This window comes from Cheilinus undulatus, linkage group 20 (genome assembly GCF_018320785.1).
Source record: "Cheilinus undulatus linkage group 20, ASM1832078v1, whole genome shotgun sequence".
Classification (NCBI taxonomy): Eukaryota; Metazoa; Chordata; class Actinopteri; order Labriformes; family Labridae; genus Cheilinus; species Cheilinus undulatus.
The window spans coordinates 22236931-22254443 of record NC_054884.1 but is presented as its reverse complement, the minus strand read 5'-3'; the positions used below and the strand labels follow the sequence as shown (position 1 = coordinate 22254443).

Sequence of the window (17513 nt, the reverse complement as noted above, 5' to 3'; positions counted from 1 at the left end):
GTTTTCTCACTCTGCACCTTTAATGCTTTTCCTCATCCATCAGCTCCTCTTCAAAAGGAGTAAGAAGGATTATATTAGGTGTGGGTTTTGGAGGATTTTGCTTTGGGGGAGGCAGACAGAAGCATGGCCCACTCTAGAGTGAGGCCGAAAGTGTGGTTGTGGAGGGCTGTGACATGGCCCGTGGCTCACTTCTCTATGCTGTTTGGACTCAGTCGGGATGCAAACAGTGTGGCAGGTAGGCTTGAAGTAAAGATTGTCAGACCTTTTGTTGAATGAAAGACAGTATTGTTTATTTTAGATGTTACTTTTAATGAGAGATTGAACATGATTCCTGCTTGCTTGCATTAAGTCATGCAGGTTTTTTGGGATGTTTAGTGCCTTGCTAAAGAACAACCACCTACATGGCTGTAGAAATGTGAATGACTTGACAAATTGCATTTGCTTCTGTGTTTTTAAGAAGAGGATGTTTACTTTTAAAAGCTTGGTAATCAGAATTATTAAAATTTTGATTTGATGGGACACACCAGATAGACTGTTTCATATAACCATTGCATGGGATGTATGTATTTCACATTTATCAGGGCAACAGTCCATACATGTTAGGTAGGAAAGAACCTCTCAGAAAACTTGAGCACTGTAAAACAAAATTAGTTGAGCTTACTTAAAAAAAAACAAAGGAAACTCTTGCCTCAAAAATTAAAAAGTAAACTACACTTGACTTTTGTGAGTTAAAAAACATGTTTATTTTTAGTGTGCAGTACTTGTTCTACATGAACCATTTAAGTATTCACTACTAGTTTAAAAAGGATTATTTAAGTGCTCAAACCTGAGATTTAAATGTTAATTTAAGCTTGCAGGACTTAGGCTAAATTATCTACTTTGAGTGTGCAATACTTTTTAGTGCACTGTAAACACCAATAAGTTCATAGCACTCAAAATATCATAGTCAACTGATTACCTTAGAACGTCAGATAGTAGTACTCTCTGTAAAAGTTTTTAAACATTTTTTTTTCTTTAAGTTTATTTTGGGCATTTTTGTGCCCCCATTCAATAGAGGAGGACAGTGGACAGAGTCGGAAGCAGGGACGAGAGCGGGGGAGAGACATGCGGCAAAGGGCCCCAGGCCGGACCCGAACCCGGGCCGTCCGTGCACATGGGGCGCGCCCCAACCACCCAGCCACCTGCACCCCTGTAGAAGTTTTTTAAAGTTATCATTTCACCTGAGATGGACTAACTGTGCAACCATTCGCAACAATGGCTGTTAGTGATCCACTGTCCACTAGTTGGTATTTCAATAATGTCCGTGTGCCAACCAACATTCATAGACATTAATAACATTAACATCACCCCCCTATGTAATTGAGACAGCAACTTTACTCATGGTGCATTTCATTTATTTATTTTATTTAACCTTTATTTAACCAGAAGAAAACCTCTTTGAGATTAAAAATAGAGGTTTAGTGCTCAAAAGCATTCTGGGAAAACTGCAGATTTGTCATAACTCAAATAATTTGAGTAATAACAAAGAAACTTAAATTGTCTGAGTACTGTTCACTTAAAACTAAAATGAGTTCCATCACCCCTGAAAAATAGAGTTGAAATCGCTGTTTTGGATTTTTAAGTAAACACATCTCCATTTTACCCCCTTTTTAACTTAATTTGTTTAAACCAAGTAAACTAAAGTAATTTGAGCCCTTTTGCTGTTATGGTCAAGAAGTACAAGTAACTTGTTTATAGTAAGTATTTAGAATAGGTTACAAAAAACTCAGTGTTTCTGGGTAAAATTGATGTTGCGTTTTACAGTGAAGGGTGATTGGACAAATGTTTTGTTACTCAAATTACAGACCAGTCAGAACAACAAAACATATGACGTAGTAGTTAGGTGCTGCCCCAGGTAGCCGTTATCTCTGTTCACTATCAGTGGAGCAAGCTGGTGCATCAGACTCTTGCCATAGCTGGTCAGGAGGAGAGCAAAAACAAGCAGAAAGAAATCAATTAAAAGCGTAATAGAAATTCACCACTTTAATTGGTTCACCTGTTTAACTGCTCAGTGATGCAAATATGAAATCATGGTAGCAACCAAATACATTTAGACATGTTAGATAGACAGACGGACAGTTCCACCTACCTCCCTGACATCAGTTAGGACTACATTATTTAAGTCCAACCCGAGAATCAGGCTGGAGAAGAATGGAGATTTAAGTGACTTTGAAAGTGGCATGGGTTTGCCGGACAGGCTGCTCTGACAGATCCAGAATTTGCTACTACTACTCTACATTCATAAGTGAGATGTTGATAATCTGAGTGATAAATGTGATTTTTAGTTTTCCTTTTCCCCTTGTTATGTCAATTTGACAAAGACCATAAAAATATAGACCCTTTAACATATATTTAAGTTTATTCTGGATATTTGGTGCCTGGTACCTTGTACTTCAAAGGACCTATAGATTATGTCATCATAGGTGGGCATCAAACAAGAGGTATACATCAATGGTCAAGGTCAGTGGTGTAGAGCAGGTTATATGGCTGTGTTTCCCCAGTCTTTTTTTCTCCTCCACATCAATTGTAACTGTTTTCATTCAAAAAACCTGACATAAACACACCTGTTCCTGAGATCCATGAGTAAACTATTCATTTTTACAATGGTGGATAAAGGCCTCTCTAAAAATAAAGAATAAAGAGGATCTGCTAGTTTTGAGGAAAAAAACTCAAATTTTTCAGGTTTAAAAAGTAGTTTATTTATGAGACTTTGTGTTTACTTTAAAAAATATAAATTTATGTGGACCAAATTAAGAATTTATGAGATTATGAAGTTCAGAAAATGAGACCAGATAAAGGTTTTTTCCTGAACTCAAGAATTGAATCAAATAATATGTCTACAAGGACTGATCAATCGGAAAATGCATGTGATTCTAGCCCAGAATCATCACATTATCATTATCATCTGGATTTAGAGGAAACATTTCCATAAACTTTGGTGAACAAACCACTGTATTCAGTTTGGTATCTTGTAAATATTGAGTTTATAATGTCATAAATTTATGACTTTTTAAACTTAAAGTTTCAGAGTTTTTCTTTATAGTTTACAACTTTTATCACCCACATAATGAGTTTGGTTTCTTGTAAATATACAACTTTGTAATCTCAAAAAATAGACTTTTGTAGAGTTAACGGATCCTCTTTATTTTGTATCTCTTAAGGTGACCCTAATACGCCATTGTACTTTATGTTTCAAATCATGATTTTAAAAGAATACATACGCATCAAGTTTTAATAAAGTTTACCCAGTAAAGAATATATAGATTAAGTGTACACTTCTGCATGTACCACTACAACACTGATTAAAGTATGTACTTGAAATGTAAATAAGGGGCTAAGAATGAATAAACTAAACTCAAGCAGTTCATGCTTTTTCTCATTAAACCAACTTTTTGAAGGATCAAAAGCAGATTATCAGACTTCACAGTTGAGGCTATTGTTCACCTACTTTAAACTTATCTTGCTAATATAATCTCATTACAACTGGATGATTCCAGCAGTTATAATTGGATGCATTTCCTTTAATCTTGTTTGTTATGATAGCAGAAACAGTTAATAATCCTGTGTTTGTTGCTTCTATTTTGTTGCATTTAAATGACTCATTTCCTGATATCTATCACCAGCTAAAGTTAGTGACTAAATCTGATCTTTACGTCTGCCAATGAAAAAAATCTGCCTGAGGGAAGGCTACAGGTGCCTCTGAGGGTCGTGACAACCACATAGTTTCCATTCAGTCCTGACACTGCACAGGTTCTCACACCCACTTTTCAAAGTCATGAAATCAGTTATGCAATCTGTGTTTTTCTCTCGGTATTTGTTGCACTGTTTGATGTGGAAATAGACCAAGATTGTGACAAGATTTCATGAGTTGAGATCAGGCATGTGGAAGACAAACCAGCCAAAGCTGCTTCTACTACGGAATATTTGATATGTGGAAATAATTAAGTCTTAAGTCAGACATAAAAGCTTTCAGCCACACTTATTTACAGGAAATTATGTCTTCCGTCTTCTTCCTTGTTAATGATAAGCTCATAGACAGATATGTAAATAGTCTCAGGATCTTTGTTGCAAAAATGTGTTTGTCATTCTTTCGCTATGCACACACACTCACAGGAGTGAGCTCTCTCTGTGGTTCAGCAGGGTGTGTTCACTAGTGTAACATTTGAAAGACAATGGGAGCTTATTGTTGTAAGGCTGGGAGTTATTTCAACATGGGGGCTTTGCATGAACGGTGCTGTACAGAGGTGTCTTTTAGACCCTGTAGAAGCTAAAAGAGGAGTTAATGTTAGACTCAGAACAGAAAGAATTCATCACATGACATGCAAATAGAGTGAGAGTAATGTTCTTAGACAACTTTTTCAGTGTAAAGTTCAAATAATACTCGGCACATACTAGAGGGACCGGTTTGCTAAGTGAGGGAGTTTGAGTTTGACGTGGGGGGATGGAGATTTGCATGTCACACTGTTTTTGTGCATTGCTGTAGGACTTGGTGAAAAGAATAAAACGAATCAATCCAAAAACTATGCTATTTCTGAAACAAGTTATCTGAGATTAGCACAAAATGAAGGAAAACCTGCAGATTGAATAATCAAGATAATGTCTTGATAAATTAGTTTTTTACATCTGACAAATCTCTTCAAGTGTAATAGCTTGATCCTTTTAATCGAATCATTTACCACAGATAGAATTCAGCCACAACTCTCTAAGTTTGATACTGTCATTGATAGTGTTTGCTGGAAATGCTCTAGACTTGTAAATTAATGAAACTGAAACTTAAAACTAGGGGTGGGCAAAAATAATGATACCGCAACATGTTGTCATCCCGTCTCATTTAATAACATAATACGTGTAGACTGAATACTCACTGTAAGAGAAATTATGAAGGAAGAAAAGTGTATAGAAAGCAGTTTTTATTTTACTGTTTTGAATACAACCCCTTCTCCTGTACTAGCAGACACACAGAGCTCTGTCTATCCAAATCTCCTTATGATTTTAAATTCCTTTTAATTTGTACTCCTTGGGAAAATTTGATATTTAGTTTTAACTGTTATCAGAATTAATAATGCTTAGGAATTTACAAGTACAGAAGTATGAACATGTACCAATAAAAATTCATTTTAATATTTATCTCCCAACTAACTGTCAAAGTAAGACACCTGGGCATATATGTGATGAAAACTTTGTCAAACATGATTTCAGAATTTTAGCACAGGAGGCCAAGGATTTAGTCTCTTTTATAAATAAGATCAAATCAATTTAGATTATTATGAAATTTTATTTTTTCCCCTTTTTTTCTAATTTTTGTTAAAGCAAGAAGTTTTTTGATTCTATAAACAGATTGTACTGGATCGAATTGGGCCAAACCAAATCAGATTGGATCAGACCGAATCATTCTGTATTTTAATGAATCTTCAGTGAATCGAATCATAACCTGTGAATCAAGATTTGAATCAAATCGTCTTAAAAAGGAGAGATTCAGACCCCTAGCATCAGATCCTATCGTATTGTATTGTATTTCGTCATATTGTAGCATATCATATCATATTGTATTGTATCATTATGTATTTTGTCATAACATATCGTATTATTGTGTCATTTCGGGTCGAATTGGAATACAATGCATTGTACTGCTCCTTATCGCATTATAAGGCATTTTATCATATGGCAACGTATTGTTGTGCCATGCCAGGTTCTCTTGTGCCCTTTCTTGTGTTGACATGTTGTGATGTGTTTTGTCCTGTGTTTTTCATAGTTTGTTAGGGATTCCCCACCCTTGGTATGGCATGGTATTGTATAGTGTGGTTTTACCATATTGTGTCAATATTAGGGCTCTAGCGCCGAGTGGTGCGAGGACCTAATTGTATTTGCTAGGATTATTTTAGTTATCATTTGCCGTCATTGCATGGACTTTTGAGGCCCTTAACATTTATGAATTCGCAGGAAACTCTGCACGTGCGTCCGGTCTCGCAAAAATTTGGACCTTTTTTTGGGTCTCCAATATGAAAATTCACAATAGCAAAAATAGCACCCCTAACAGTTATCAAAGTTAAAGCCCCCTCCTTTGACTTTGTCATAGATTCATGAAATTTTGTGTGCAGATGCGGCTTGGGGAGATCTACAAAAAAGCCTCTTGGGCCTACACTCTATCTCCAACAGGAAAGCCGCCATTTTGAATAAATATGCAAAAAAGGGGCTGTTTTTGGCCTTTTCAAGGGTCATAACTGGATTAACTCCTCTAAGGGATGTCATCCGATCGACTTGTACTTCGGCACAGAGGTACATGAGACATGGAGGATGAAAAGTTATTCGGTGTTTTCTCATTAGTCAAAAGGTGTGGCCATGGCGAGCCCTCAAATTTGCATATTTCTCTGGTAAACAGGAAGTAGTTTATAACTCAGCTCTGCATTGTCCAATTGGACTGATATTGCTCAGGTATATTGACGATCATGGCCTGCACCCATTCATATGGTTAGATTTTTTACAGATCAAAGCGCCACCTAGAGGTGACAGGAAATGTCAAGGTTTATGGTGCAAGCTACAGTTTAAAAAATATCCAAGATACCCACTTCAAATTTGTGTCAGGAAGGACTAAAGAAGTGGATTTAGCTTTGTAAAAAATAAAAAAAAGGCTTTTTGTCAGAGGGCGTGGCCTCGGTGGGGCAACAAAGTCAAGAGTTGCCATTTTGTCTCGCCAGAAATGTTTAAACAGTCATAACTCTAGTTTGCCCTGCTATTTGTGATTTTCATTCCTAGTTAGAAATCACTATATGTTCTGAAGTGCATTAATTGTTTGTCAAAGATTTGTCTCAACAGTATGCATTACAGTGTTATATCATAGTTGGTATAAAGTGTTGTCAAACATAATCAAGCTTTTGTGAATTATTTCAAATGTGACTGGCAAAGTCTCTGTTCTCACACTTTACCACGGGCCTCTCTGTTTCCAGCATTGCTTTGTGTTTTTTCTTTTCATTTTTAAGCTCTTTGACCTTCACCCTTTTTGAGAGTTTAAACCCAACATTTAAGACCTCCGTCAGCCTCAGTGACACCACAGTCTGCTCTTTTTAACACTGTTTGGAGGATCTGTTTCAGCATCAGGTTTCCCTCAGTCTGTCTCACAACCTGGGCAACTTTGGCAGCAGACACCTACTGATACGTGACCTTATTCCAGGAAATCACACAAACAATTTTTTTTTAAAGATGTTTTCTTTGTTGATCAAGCATCTGACATCTTGATTAACATAAGCTAACACAGCAGCTGAGAGGAATGTTGTATTTTACATTCCTACTGTAGACACATGTACACAAAAGCAGTTTCGGTTGTGTTCTGTCACTGAAAGCTGAGATGTCCAACACTGATAATTAAACAGCATTATGTAAAAAGAGAACAACATTCAAGTTAGATTTCTGTGTTGAACCTTAGCTTACAGAAATGGAAATCTTTGTGCAATTAAGTTGATTACAGTTAATTAGCAATATATAACAAAAATGTCTTTTCTGTGAAGAAATGAATGGTTTGTGCACGTCCAGGCAAAATGTACACGGGTACAGGAGCGAAAAGATTTTTTACTTTTTTGTCATTGACAACCTTTCTCTATTCTAAAGGGTACAAGCTGAACCTATAGAGTAACAGGGTGTTGTAAACAATGTGGCTTTTCTCAGGTCTGCTTGTGCTTTACTTATTATTATGGCCTTTCATAGTGTGTGATAATTTGATGTTTGCAAACAAAGCAGGTTAATTGAATTAATAGTTTATATTTTCTTGTTTGTGAGATGAGTAATATTGGTTTTAGTAGCCAGTTGCCTCAATCCAGGAGCCAAACAGGACTAAAAAAAGTTGCAGCTACAATAACATTTACACTGATTTTGAATTGTTTATCACATGTATGAGATTGTAAGTAAGCCCTTTAAACCTGTCCTTTCAATGCCTGCCTATTTCATGGAGAGTTGAAGGAGGGGAGGGATATATTATACTCCCACTTTATGAATAGGCTGGAGTTTTTTTCTCACACTGAAAGATCGTGTCTCTTCTGAGAGAGGGGACAGTCCTTAACAATAGCTCATTGTACACAGCAGCAGCTACTTTATCAGCCGCTGCTCCTGCCTAATCTGGCTCTAAAAATCTCTCTCTAACCACTCCACAGGTCTTGGACACAATTTAATAACTTAATTTTCTCTATGCATATTTTCAGTTCACAATCTTTCTATTAATGATTTCTCCAAAAGAAAACTTTGGTCATGTGGATGTATTCATGCGTAGGAATGATCGCTCTTCCCTGCAGTGTCAGGGCAAAGTTGAACAGATGAACTGAGGTCAGTTTCTTGCTCAGTTTCAGTTCAACTGCAATCATTGCCGCCTTTGAACCAGGGTTGAAAGTTATAAAACTGGAGTTAGGGGCAGATATTTGGTGGATTTGTCACTGCTCTTGAACATTAAAGTTAAATCTACAGGAAATAGCCAAACAAAGAAACAGGATACTAGGAAGGATGGTGAATTGTTCATGGAAGTGAAAGAAAACATTTGGTGCCAAAGCCTGCCCCCCCCCACGTCAAAAGCAGACTAAAGTTTGTCTCCATCTTCCATCAGAGAAAATCTTCAGCCAGACTGTTTTCCTGCAAACACAAGCACCAGCCATTTGAAAGAATAGGAGGGGCTGTTGGGCTAATCCTCCACTCATGTGACTCAACTGAATAATTAACCCAAGAAGGCTCCACCTTCACTCACCCTGCTTCCCCCTCTCCCTCCCTGATTCGCTGAGATAGCCTTTGGGAGGGCACGGTTTGGTTCCACTCAGGGCTGGGAGGTGCTTGGGTCGGGCAGTCCTGCTGAGGCAGTGGAGAGGAGACAGAGAAAACAAGTGGGAGAGTTACAGACAATATGCCTGACAGGTGGAGTCTCCCACAGTGCTTTGTTATGGAATGCAGGACTTTGGAAAGAGGAAATACGCCACGTTGAACGAGAAACTTCAACAGCTCCGGGTAAGCTGATTTAAACTTCAGCAGCCATGAAGAGCCCGGTGGTTTATGGCAACCCTGTCATGTTTAGTCCTGTGGATTGGAACTATCCAGTCGGCGCCCCGGTAAGGAGGGGGAAGAGTGTGGAGGAGCTGGGGGATGCCGGCTGGGCCAGAGAGAGGGAGAGAATGGCCCATCTGCAACAGATACAACAGCTACACCAACTGCAGCTTCAGCAGCAACAGGTGGGATACCCCGGGTATGGAGTAGCCCCTCCAGGACAGCCACAGGGACCAGTCATGGTTGCAAGCCCTGTTAACCCAGTTCCAGTTCACGTGCCAGTTCATAGTGGCGTGATGGTTCCTGCAGGCGGGCCGATGCCACCTCCTGTGCATATGCCAACTCCATGGCCGGCACAATGGGACCCCCAAGCCCAAATTAGACCTGGCAACGTGTGCCACCAGAAAGCAGGCCAGGATGTTTACTTCCACCCTGGTTCAGAGGATGGTCACCTTGATGTGAGGATATCTGAATGGAAAGGAAAGAATATTTTTTACCAAGGCCCTGAGGATTACACATCCCAGGACTACAACAGAGTGCCAAAAGAAAAGGAACACCATGATTTCAGGACACAAGAAGAATATGGTAGACTGAACGAGGACCAGAGGAGAAGAGATGACTGGGTGAGAGAAAATGACCATAATGAACGTTATGATCACAGGAATCCCAGAGATTTGGAGGAGTATGATCACAGGGACAAATACAGGAACAGGGATCATTATGACAGGAGATACAACGAGCGCTATGATGACAGAGAGGAACAATATTATGACAACAGGAAACATCGTAGACATGATCTCAGAGAACAGGACAGTTACAACAGCGAGTACGAAGACTACTACGATCGTAAAGACCGTTACTCCCGGAGAGATGACTACAGGGACAGTGACCACTACTACGACCATGATCAGGATTATTATGATTCAAAAGAGAGTTATAGAGAAAAGGAGCACTACCAGCGCAGAGAAGATGACCGGTACTATGAAGAACAAAGACATAAGGACCAATACTACAGCAGGCGTGCAGAAGATCGATACAACCGTAGGGAAAACAACTACAAAGACAGGGACGCCTATGGTCGAAGGGGTGAGGACACTTACTCCAGTAAAGGCCGGGCGCAGTACGACTCTGAACTGGATGAGTACAGTGGTTACAAGGAGCGAGACCACTATAACAGGTACAGGGATACGGGTAGTGATAGGAGAGATGAAGACCACAGAAGGAGGGACCAATACAAAGCAAGGGACCACTACGAGAGACGGAACTCGGACCACTATGAAACGAGAGATGCCGATCGTTCCCACAACAAGGGTAGAGATAGATATCGAGATTTACGCTCGATTTCCGTTGACTCGCGATACGAAGAATTCCCTAAAAAAGATCGCAAGACACACTGCGAGGAATGGGTTGAACAGCAGAATAAGAAGTTGGCGCTGAGGGAAATCCACTCTTTTGAGGATCCTGGGATATACCAACTCAGTGATGAACGGGAAAAAGGGTACGAGTCAAGCGCCAGTAGCATGGGTTCAAAGCGGCGTCAAAAGCCTGTTTACGTGGGCTCGCTAGATCGGAACAGCTTCTACAGGAAGACAGCCCCAAGCTCTCTACGAAACTCCCAGTTTGCCACGACCAGGAAGCAAAAACAAGGTAAACACAAGGATATTGTCATGTGAGAGAGGGTGCTCCAGATGCTGTATTTGCACAGTGTGAGGGGCTTAAAGTTTGTGATCATTTCTTAATCAATGTTGTGAAGATTTGCATCACTCAGCAGGTCATTCATCAAGAGTAAGATGAAAGACTTGAATAAAAAATGCTTAACAGATCTGAAAAACAAAAGCCACAATTTGCAAGGGCTGTTGTCATTCCAACCCTATGTGATAAAGCAGAGCAGAGAGGTAGACAGTCTTTGGTGTCTCATGTCTTATCACTGGTGACCTCCAGAGGTGATCTTCTAATCAATGCTGGGGGCTTTAAAGTGCTGACTAGCCAAACTCCCCTCCTTACCCAGTGTGTGCTGGAACCTGTGTTTGTGTCAGTATCACCTATCACACAGGAAAGTGAGCTGTCAGGTATTTGTTAGGTGTAAGAACTTGCACAACTGGTTTTAGAGGCTCTTGGTTTTTGTTGTCCCTGTCTGCAGTTTTCTGGTTTGCTGCTGAACTCTGCATCACTGATGCTATGTGAACCCAGAACTAGTTTGTACAGTTTCTCTTTCAGTCTTTTAGTTAAGTCAGACACGTATTTTAAAAAAGAAGCAGATTTAGGAAGATATAAGTGGCTCTGATTTTGTGATATCTTCTAGTATGTTGTGTATACAAACCCTATCAAATGAATCTAAAGATAACAGCCTTATGCAAAAGTCCCTCTTTGTTTCTAAGGTCTGAGGACAGCTGATTTTTATATTGCTGTATTAGCTATGCTTATAGCTTTTAGATCAAATCACAAACTAAATAATGGAGAAAAGAACTTAGCTACTAAAGCCTAAAACCTGGGCTTTGTATAACTGAAAACAATTCCACTTTTATGGCAATGCTTTACTGGAGTTTGGGTCAAAATAAATCATTATGCTATTTTAAAATTACAGTGAGGGGATCTTGGCTGATTATTAAACAGACAGAAATTAATACTAATGCATCTTCATGACACAGAAGCAAACAAGACCATCAACAATAAGACTGACTCATGTTTCCATGTATGTGTGGTTGTGGAGGCAAGTCAGCTAGATGTCCATTGGGAAAATGGGAATCTTTGTGATATCCAACTTGTCTGCAGAACTCCTTCCCTCCATGATTTTTCCCTTAACTTTTTTGGTTGGCTTCAGTGAGACCAGATGACAGTGTGATAGCTTAGTGATCAAGATGCTAACTAGCTTAGCAAACAGTAGTTTTCACAAGATTCATGGCTGTCCAGGGAGTTTGTTTGGTTAAAAGGAACTTGTTGATCTAGTTTTGCCACAATATGAATATGATTCCTGCTATTCAACTGAAATATGGTTCTACATTACATGACAGAACAATTTAGCTCAGTTTTTTGGCTGTGAATATGTCTTTGAATGAAATATTTCATAAGATATGCTACATTCTAGGCCAATGGTTCCCAACCTGAGGAGGGGAAAAACAAAGATCTTGGGAGGCATGAGGCTTGGTGTGCTCAGATCCTCTTGAAAATATAGGCTTTAACCTCACGAGAAGCAAAGATTTTTATTTGACCAAGGATTCTATAATTTGTTGATGAAATTTAGGGCAAAGTTGGTTATTTAAAGTTAAAGCCAACTGATAAAGCTTGCTAGTGAGGCTGAGAAATAAACATTTTCATAAACATTGAAATGCTCTGTATTTCTCAGAAAATCCTCAGATTTGTGGAGGTTGTTTTCCAACAAAACTTAAGTTTTGAGGGTGTTTTTATAGCAGCCTTAGTTTTAAACTGTGACAAGTGAGGTTTATGTTCCCTCCCCATAATCATGTAGTTATCACTTGTTGATACTTGGAAAGATTCAGATAGAAGTGGTTGCCAAATAGGAGTTTAAATGAGGTGTTAGGATGATAAGGAACCAGACAACTTAGCATCCGTGAGAAGGTCTGTTTCCTGAGGAATCAAGGAAAGAGAGAGCACTTCTCTGACCGACTTTATTGTGTCTGAAAAGAAGCAGGTGGCGCCCCTCAACCCCTCCCCCAGTCACCTAGAAACTCACGCACACCAGTCATACGCGCACAGCCACTTCAACACACATAGTAAACACTGGCCCCCACCATGCTGCCCTTCCAGGAGTCCGAGTATTAATCCCTAGCGTCAGCATGGTGAGTGGATGGCGGGGGTCTGTCTGGTGCCAGGCGGTGGCCGGCACTAGCCTGACTCCTTCACTGCAGGACGTGTATGAGTGCATGGGCGCAAGACTCTGCAGGGCTTATTTCAAAGATGACGCCATTTTTAAAAAAAACACATACACACATGCTCGCTTGGCTGTGCGCTGTCTTGTCATCCTTTAATCTTGTTAAACTGTTTCAGCTCTGTCAGGGGTTTGCCCTGACTTAAGCATTTGATTGCATGGCTAAAAACATTATAGGGAATCTTGTTGCAGCGCTCATTGGGCTTACGCTGTGATTCAGTGACATTGAGGTGATGGACGAGGCTTTCTGAGATGGCCCTTAACACAGTTTGAGGGCCTTTGTTGCCCTCCTTAATCCAGTATTAAAAATAAGACCTTCTTCAGAGGCCAGTAAATAACAGCTGCTAATCAATATTTAACCTGACATGCATGCAGCAGTTACTCTTCTAATTTTAGTTTTTAATTTCCACAGTGAATTTAGTTTGAGTCTCTGCGCACATATAGCAACAGAGGCATGAAAATCTTATTTTCAGGAGTGCTGGGTAATTAATCAAGCTTCAATTTCAATTACACATTTAGCTTCTCAAGACCATGAAACAAGATAATCAAGATTAAACAATTACCAAGCTGCATGCTATGTTTCGCTTGTTTTGTAATGTGTGAAGTACATCATTATTCCTTAATAAACAAAGTAATGTAGTCAGTATTTATTTTTATTTTTCTCACTTATTTACTTAGATTTATTTCTTGTTTTTAAAAGTGCTCTTAATGTAAGTGTTTAGATTGTTGTAGAATAAATGATGCTTAACAATCACGATATCCATATCAACCACAATAATAGTTATTATTTTTTTAGTCATAACTAATCCACCCCAACATTCAGTAATAATAATTTGTAAGAATGCTCCTGAATTTTCTTTATAAAAGTGGCTCTAAACTCTCCAAATATGCTGTGTTGAAGTGTCTGTGTGAGTAACGGGTCGTCATCCCTCTATGATCTGGCAGCGTATGCCGTCTTGTTGTTTGTAATCCCTGAGCATTCGCTGCCATTGGTGGGCTGGGGGACTGAGGTGAGGTGGGCTGGAGGGGTTTAGGAGATAAGACAGGGAATCTTCGGACGAGATTTTGAATCTTCTGACAGCATTGATCTAAAGACGTCTTATCTCACTGCTGCTCAGCGGAAAAATGAATCCTCTCAGTTGTACTGAAGTCGAGATAAAGCAGTGATACCTACACTTTTATGCCATGTTTTCTAAATGTCCTTATAGCTTTAAGTTTTCACTAAAATACACAATCAAAGAAAGGATCAAATCATCTCTCATTATAATGAAAGTGCAATTCAGACCTATTATTTAAAGATTAGTACACTCCAGGTCCACAAATTAAGCGTTGTCCCTTGTTAGTAAGTTCCTTGTTTTATACTAGAAAAATCACGCAATTTTATATTTTCCTGTTATCTTCCTGATATTGTTAGCTTGTCTGTCTGTCTAGAACAGAAGGGAAATAATCATGAACCCATTCCTCTGTGAGGTTCTGTTACAGTTTCAAATGTATATTAGATTCAAACATTTAGAAAGGTGTTTCAGTTAATGATGGTGCAGGAACATAGATCAGTGTAACAATGATCTAAAACTGATATTAGTTTTTGTTTTCAGGCCTATTGTGAAGAAAAATCTTTACTGACTAAGAGAACTGCTTTGCTCATGAAAAAAAAAAAGGGAGGGACCACAGCTGAATTATGTGATTATCATTCATTAGGTTGGTGCCAAACACAATTATGTCCATATGCACTGACTGGCAGTGATGATGTACTGTCCAACAAATTCACTTTGAATGAAGCAGTGACCTCTGATGTCAAAAAATGAAGCAAAAAACTGGAGTTCCTTGGGGTCCACTTCAGACCGGATGCAGAAGCCAAGGAATCACACTTGAGCTTATGAAATATCTTTTTTACAGCACGTATTAACATGATGAGAAAATTGAACAGTCAGCACACAAAAATTTCCTTTTAGGGTCATTAATTCTGGGCATTAAGAATGTACAGACCACAATGAACAGGTTTCAGCACTTAGCATCAAAACACTGATGACAGATAAATCCTGAAGTACTTTTGTTGGGGTTTGTATGTTACCATTGCCAAGAATAAAAGACCCTAAAAAGACATCTTTACATGCTGATTGGTCAGTTTTCTTGTACTTTTTGTTGTTTGGAACCTGAAAAGTTATTAGGAATGTCCTCCTATTATCCAGATCATAAACCTATCATATCCTGGTTAGAAAAAGGTATAAGTAGCTTTTTTTTTTTTAATTGGTACAAACTGTACAGGTTGTTACTTTTTTCATGACTCATCTGTTTTTGTGTTATTAAGCCTAAGAGTTATGGTTCTGTGCAGAACTTCAAGGCATGTTAGGACCAATAACTGAAGCTGAATTAAGGTATGTAATGGCGAGCAAGCATGCCTGAGGGCACCATCAGGTGGAAAAAAGATTGACACAACCCTGGCGGTGCTCTGGATGTCCTTGCATATTAACAGCGGGATGGGAAGAAATGTGTTGAAAAATCACAAAGTCCACACCTTTAGGGTGGAGTAAGGGATGGATGTGACACAAGAATGGCCCAGGGTACTGTCTAGGGGGATAGTAGGGTTTGCACAAGCCTGAAAACCACTGGGGGTCTCTATGCTTATCACCAGAGGCGAAAAGGCCCAGACAAAAGAGATGCCATTGATCTTGACCTTGGCTGCTGACCTTGGCTATGTGTTGACATGTGCTGAGCTTGAGCCTTCTCCCCTTAGCGCCCTTAATGCCTACAACTTACACATGACTGTATGTAAATGCATAGATGCATGGGTGAGTTGCTCAACTGTTGGACATGTTCCTAGATTGATAAGGCGCTGGTGTGAGGTAGGTTGATCGTGACAGCCGTCAGTATTTGAGTATCAATGTACCAAAAACAAACTCTGACAATTCAACTCATCTAGATATTTTATGGTCTGACCTCCTGGAGCTGTTATCTCTGATGTTGACTGAGAGTCACGTTGGTTACTGCTGTTGATCTAAGTTACAGTGACACTAGCTAAGGGGACCTAATTATTTAGCATGTTCACACAATAGTTATGTCCCTATGTTAAAACCAGTGTCTTGTAAGTAAACAGAGGCCTCAATGTCAAACATTCTCTGTGTGAACAGATCCACTTATTGCAAATGTCACTGCAGTATTTGTGCAGGACTGACACGTTGCATTTACAGTATCAGTACTTGCTCTATGAGGAATATGAAGACTGCACCTGACAAAATCCCCCACCTTTCTCTTATTTTTCTGTGGGAAAACTCACAAAGCCCTCAGGCTGATCTTTGTCTTTACTTGTCTTAAATTAAGCAACAGTATAAGGCTGCCAGCTTAGTCATTTTTTTGGTCTCACACGCAGAAAGAACACATTTACCACATATATGCAAATGCAAAAAGCTCTTATGCCCTAATGCTCAACTTTGATTAAAAAAAAAAACAGGGAATATGTAGTTATGTTACAAGCAAATGTTCTTATTTTTCTGATTTAAAACCATCAACAACACAGTCAGCTCTCTGTTTTCACTATCTGTTTGCACTAGTGTCTCACCGAAGCACCTGTAGGATCCTGAGCACCCATTGTCCTCTCTGTCTCCATTAACCTGAAGAATAGAGCCTTTAGGTGACTGCGCCCTCCTTTAATGTCTCCTAAAACTCTCTCTGTCTCTCTGCACATATGCAAAACTGATGGTCTCTTGAAGTAATTGGACACTTTCTGTCAAAGAAATGAGACAGAATTAGAAATTCAAAAGAGGACTCTGATCACAGCTTTGCTGCCCAGCATGGTAAGAACTTCTTTACTGTTAATTAGACTGAAGCCTGTAGCCACCTGGAAACAAGAGTTGTATTTCATAGTGGACAGTAAACACGTGGGGGGGGGCACAGTCTGGATGCTCCATGTCTCATTACATGGCCCATTCTGTAGCGATTGGTTTGATTTGAATAGAAGGATGTAATTACTAGGAATGCCCAACAATAGTGAATAAAGGTTGCTCTGAGATTCAGCCAGGAGAAGGAATGTGACCTTTTGACATTCGACCCAAAAAGAGATAAACAGGATGGTATGTCACTCAATAAACTTCCATTCTTCTCTATTTCAAGAGCTATTTACCTGGTGCAGCAGCTGGTGGTACAAATCCAGACAAAGGGCTAAATATAATCTTGTTAGGTGGAGAAAATCTCCTAAAATGACACATTTTAGGATTTAAAGCTCCTGTGAGGAGTTATCAGATGCTCATGGAGCAGACTGGAATTTATAATAATGCTTTTCCAGGCTTACTAAAGACAATCAGGGACTTGCCTTTTTATGCCCAGACTTGTGCAGGAAAGTTGTGAGTCAGTCTTTTCTTTGATCAAAATCAACGTTATTGGCCAAGTAAGCTTATACAGCAAGGAATATGCATCTAGTTAACTTTGCTCTCAATGTACTGGAATTAAACATAAAATACAACAATAAATAAAACTGGAAAAGTATAAAAATTGATTCTCTTGTTAGGTTTTTCTACTAGGATATAGGTCAGTGACATGATATGCATATTTTTGTATCTGGATCTATTATTTCCTTTTGAAA

At 39.2% G+C, this 17513-nt stretch overlaps 1 protein-coding gene across 3 annotated transcripts in view; it reads left to right on the top strand.

Annotated features, from left to right (window-relative positions):
- Positions 1 to 17513, top strand: part of LOC121528077 (dynamin binding protein) — a 73996-nt gene that overhangs the window by 34928 nt on the left and 21555 nt on the right. The window contains exon 1 of one of the 3 annotated variants that reach the window (XM_041815228.1): positions 8855 to 10698. The exons of the other annotated variants lie outside the window; for them this stretch is intronic. Within the exon in view, the coding sequence (XP_041671162.1) occupies positions 9042 to 10698 (1657 nt within the window). The 5' untranslated portion in view covers positions 8855 to 9041. Of the gene's footprint in view, positions 1 to 8854; positions 10699 to 17513 lie in introns of those variants that run through there. 3 annotated transcript variants of the gene reach the window in all.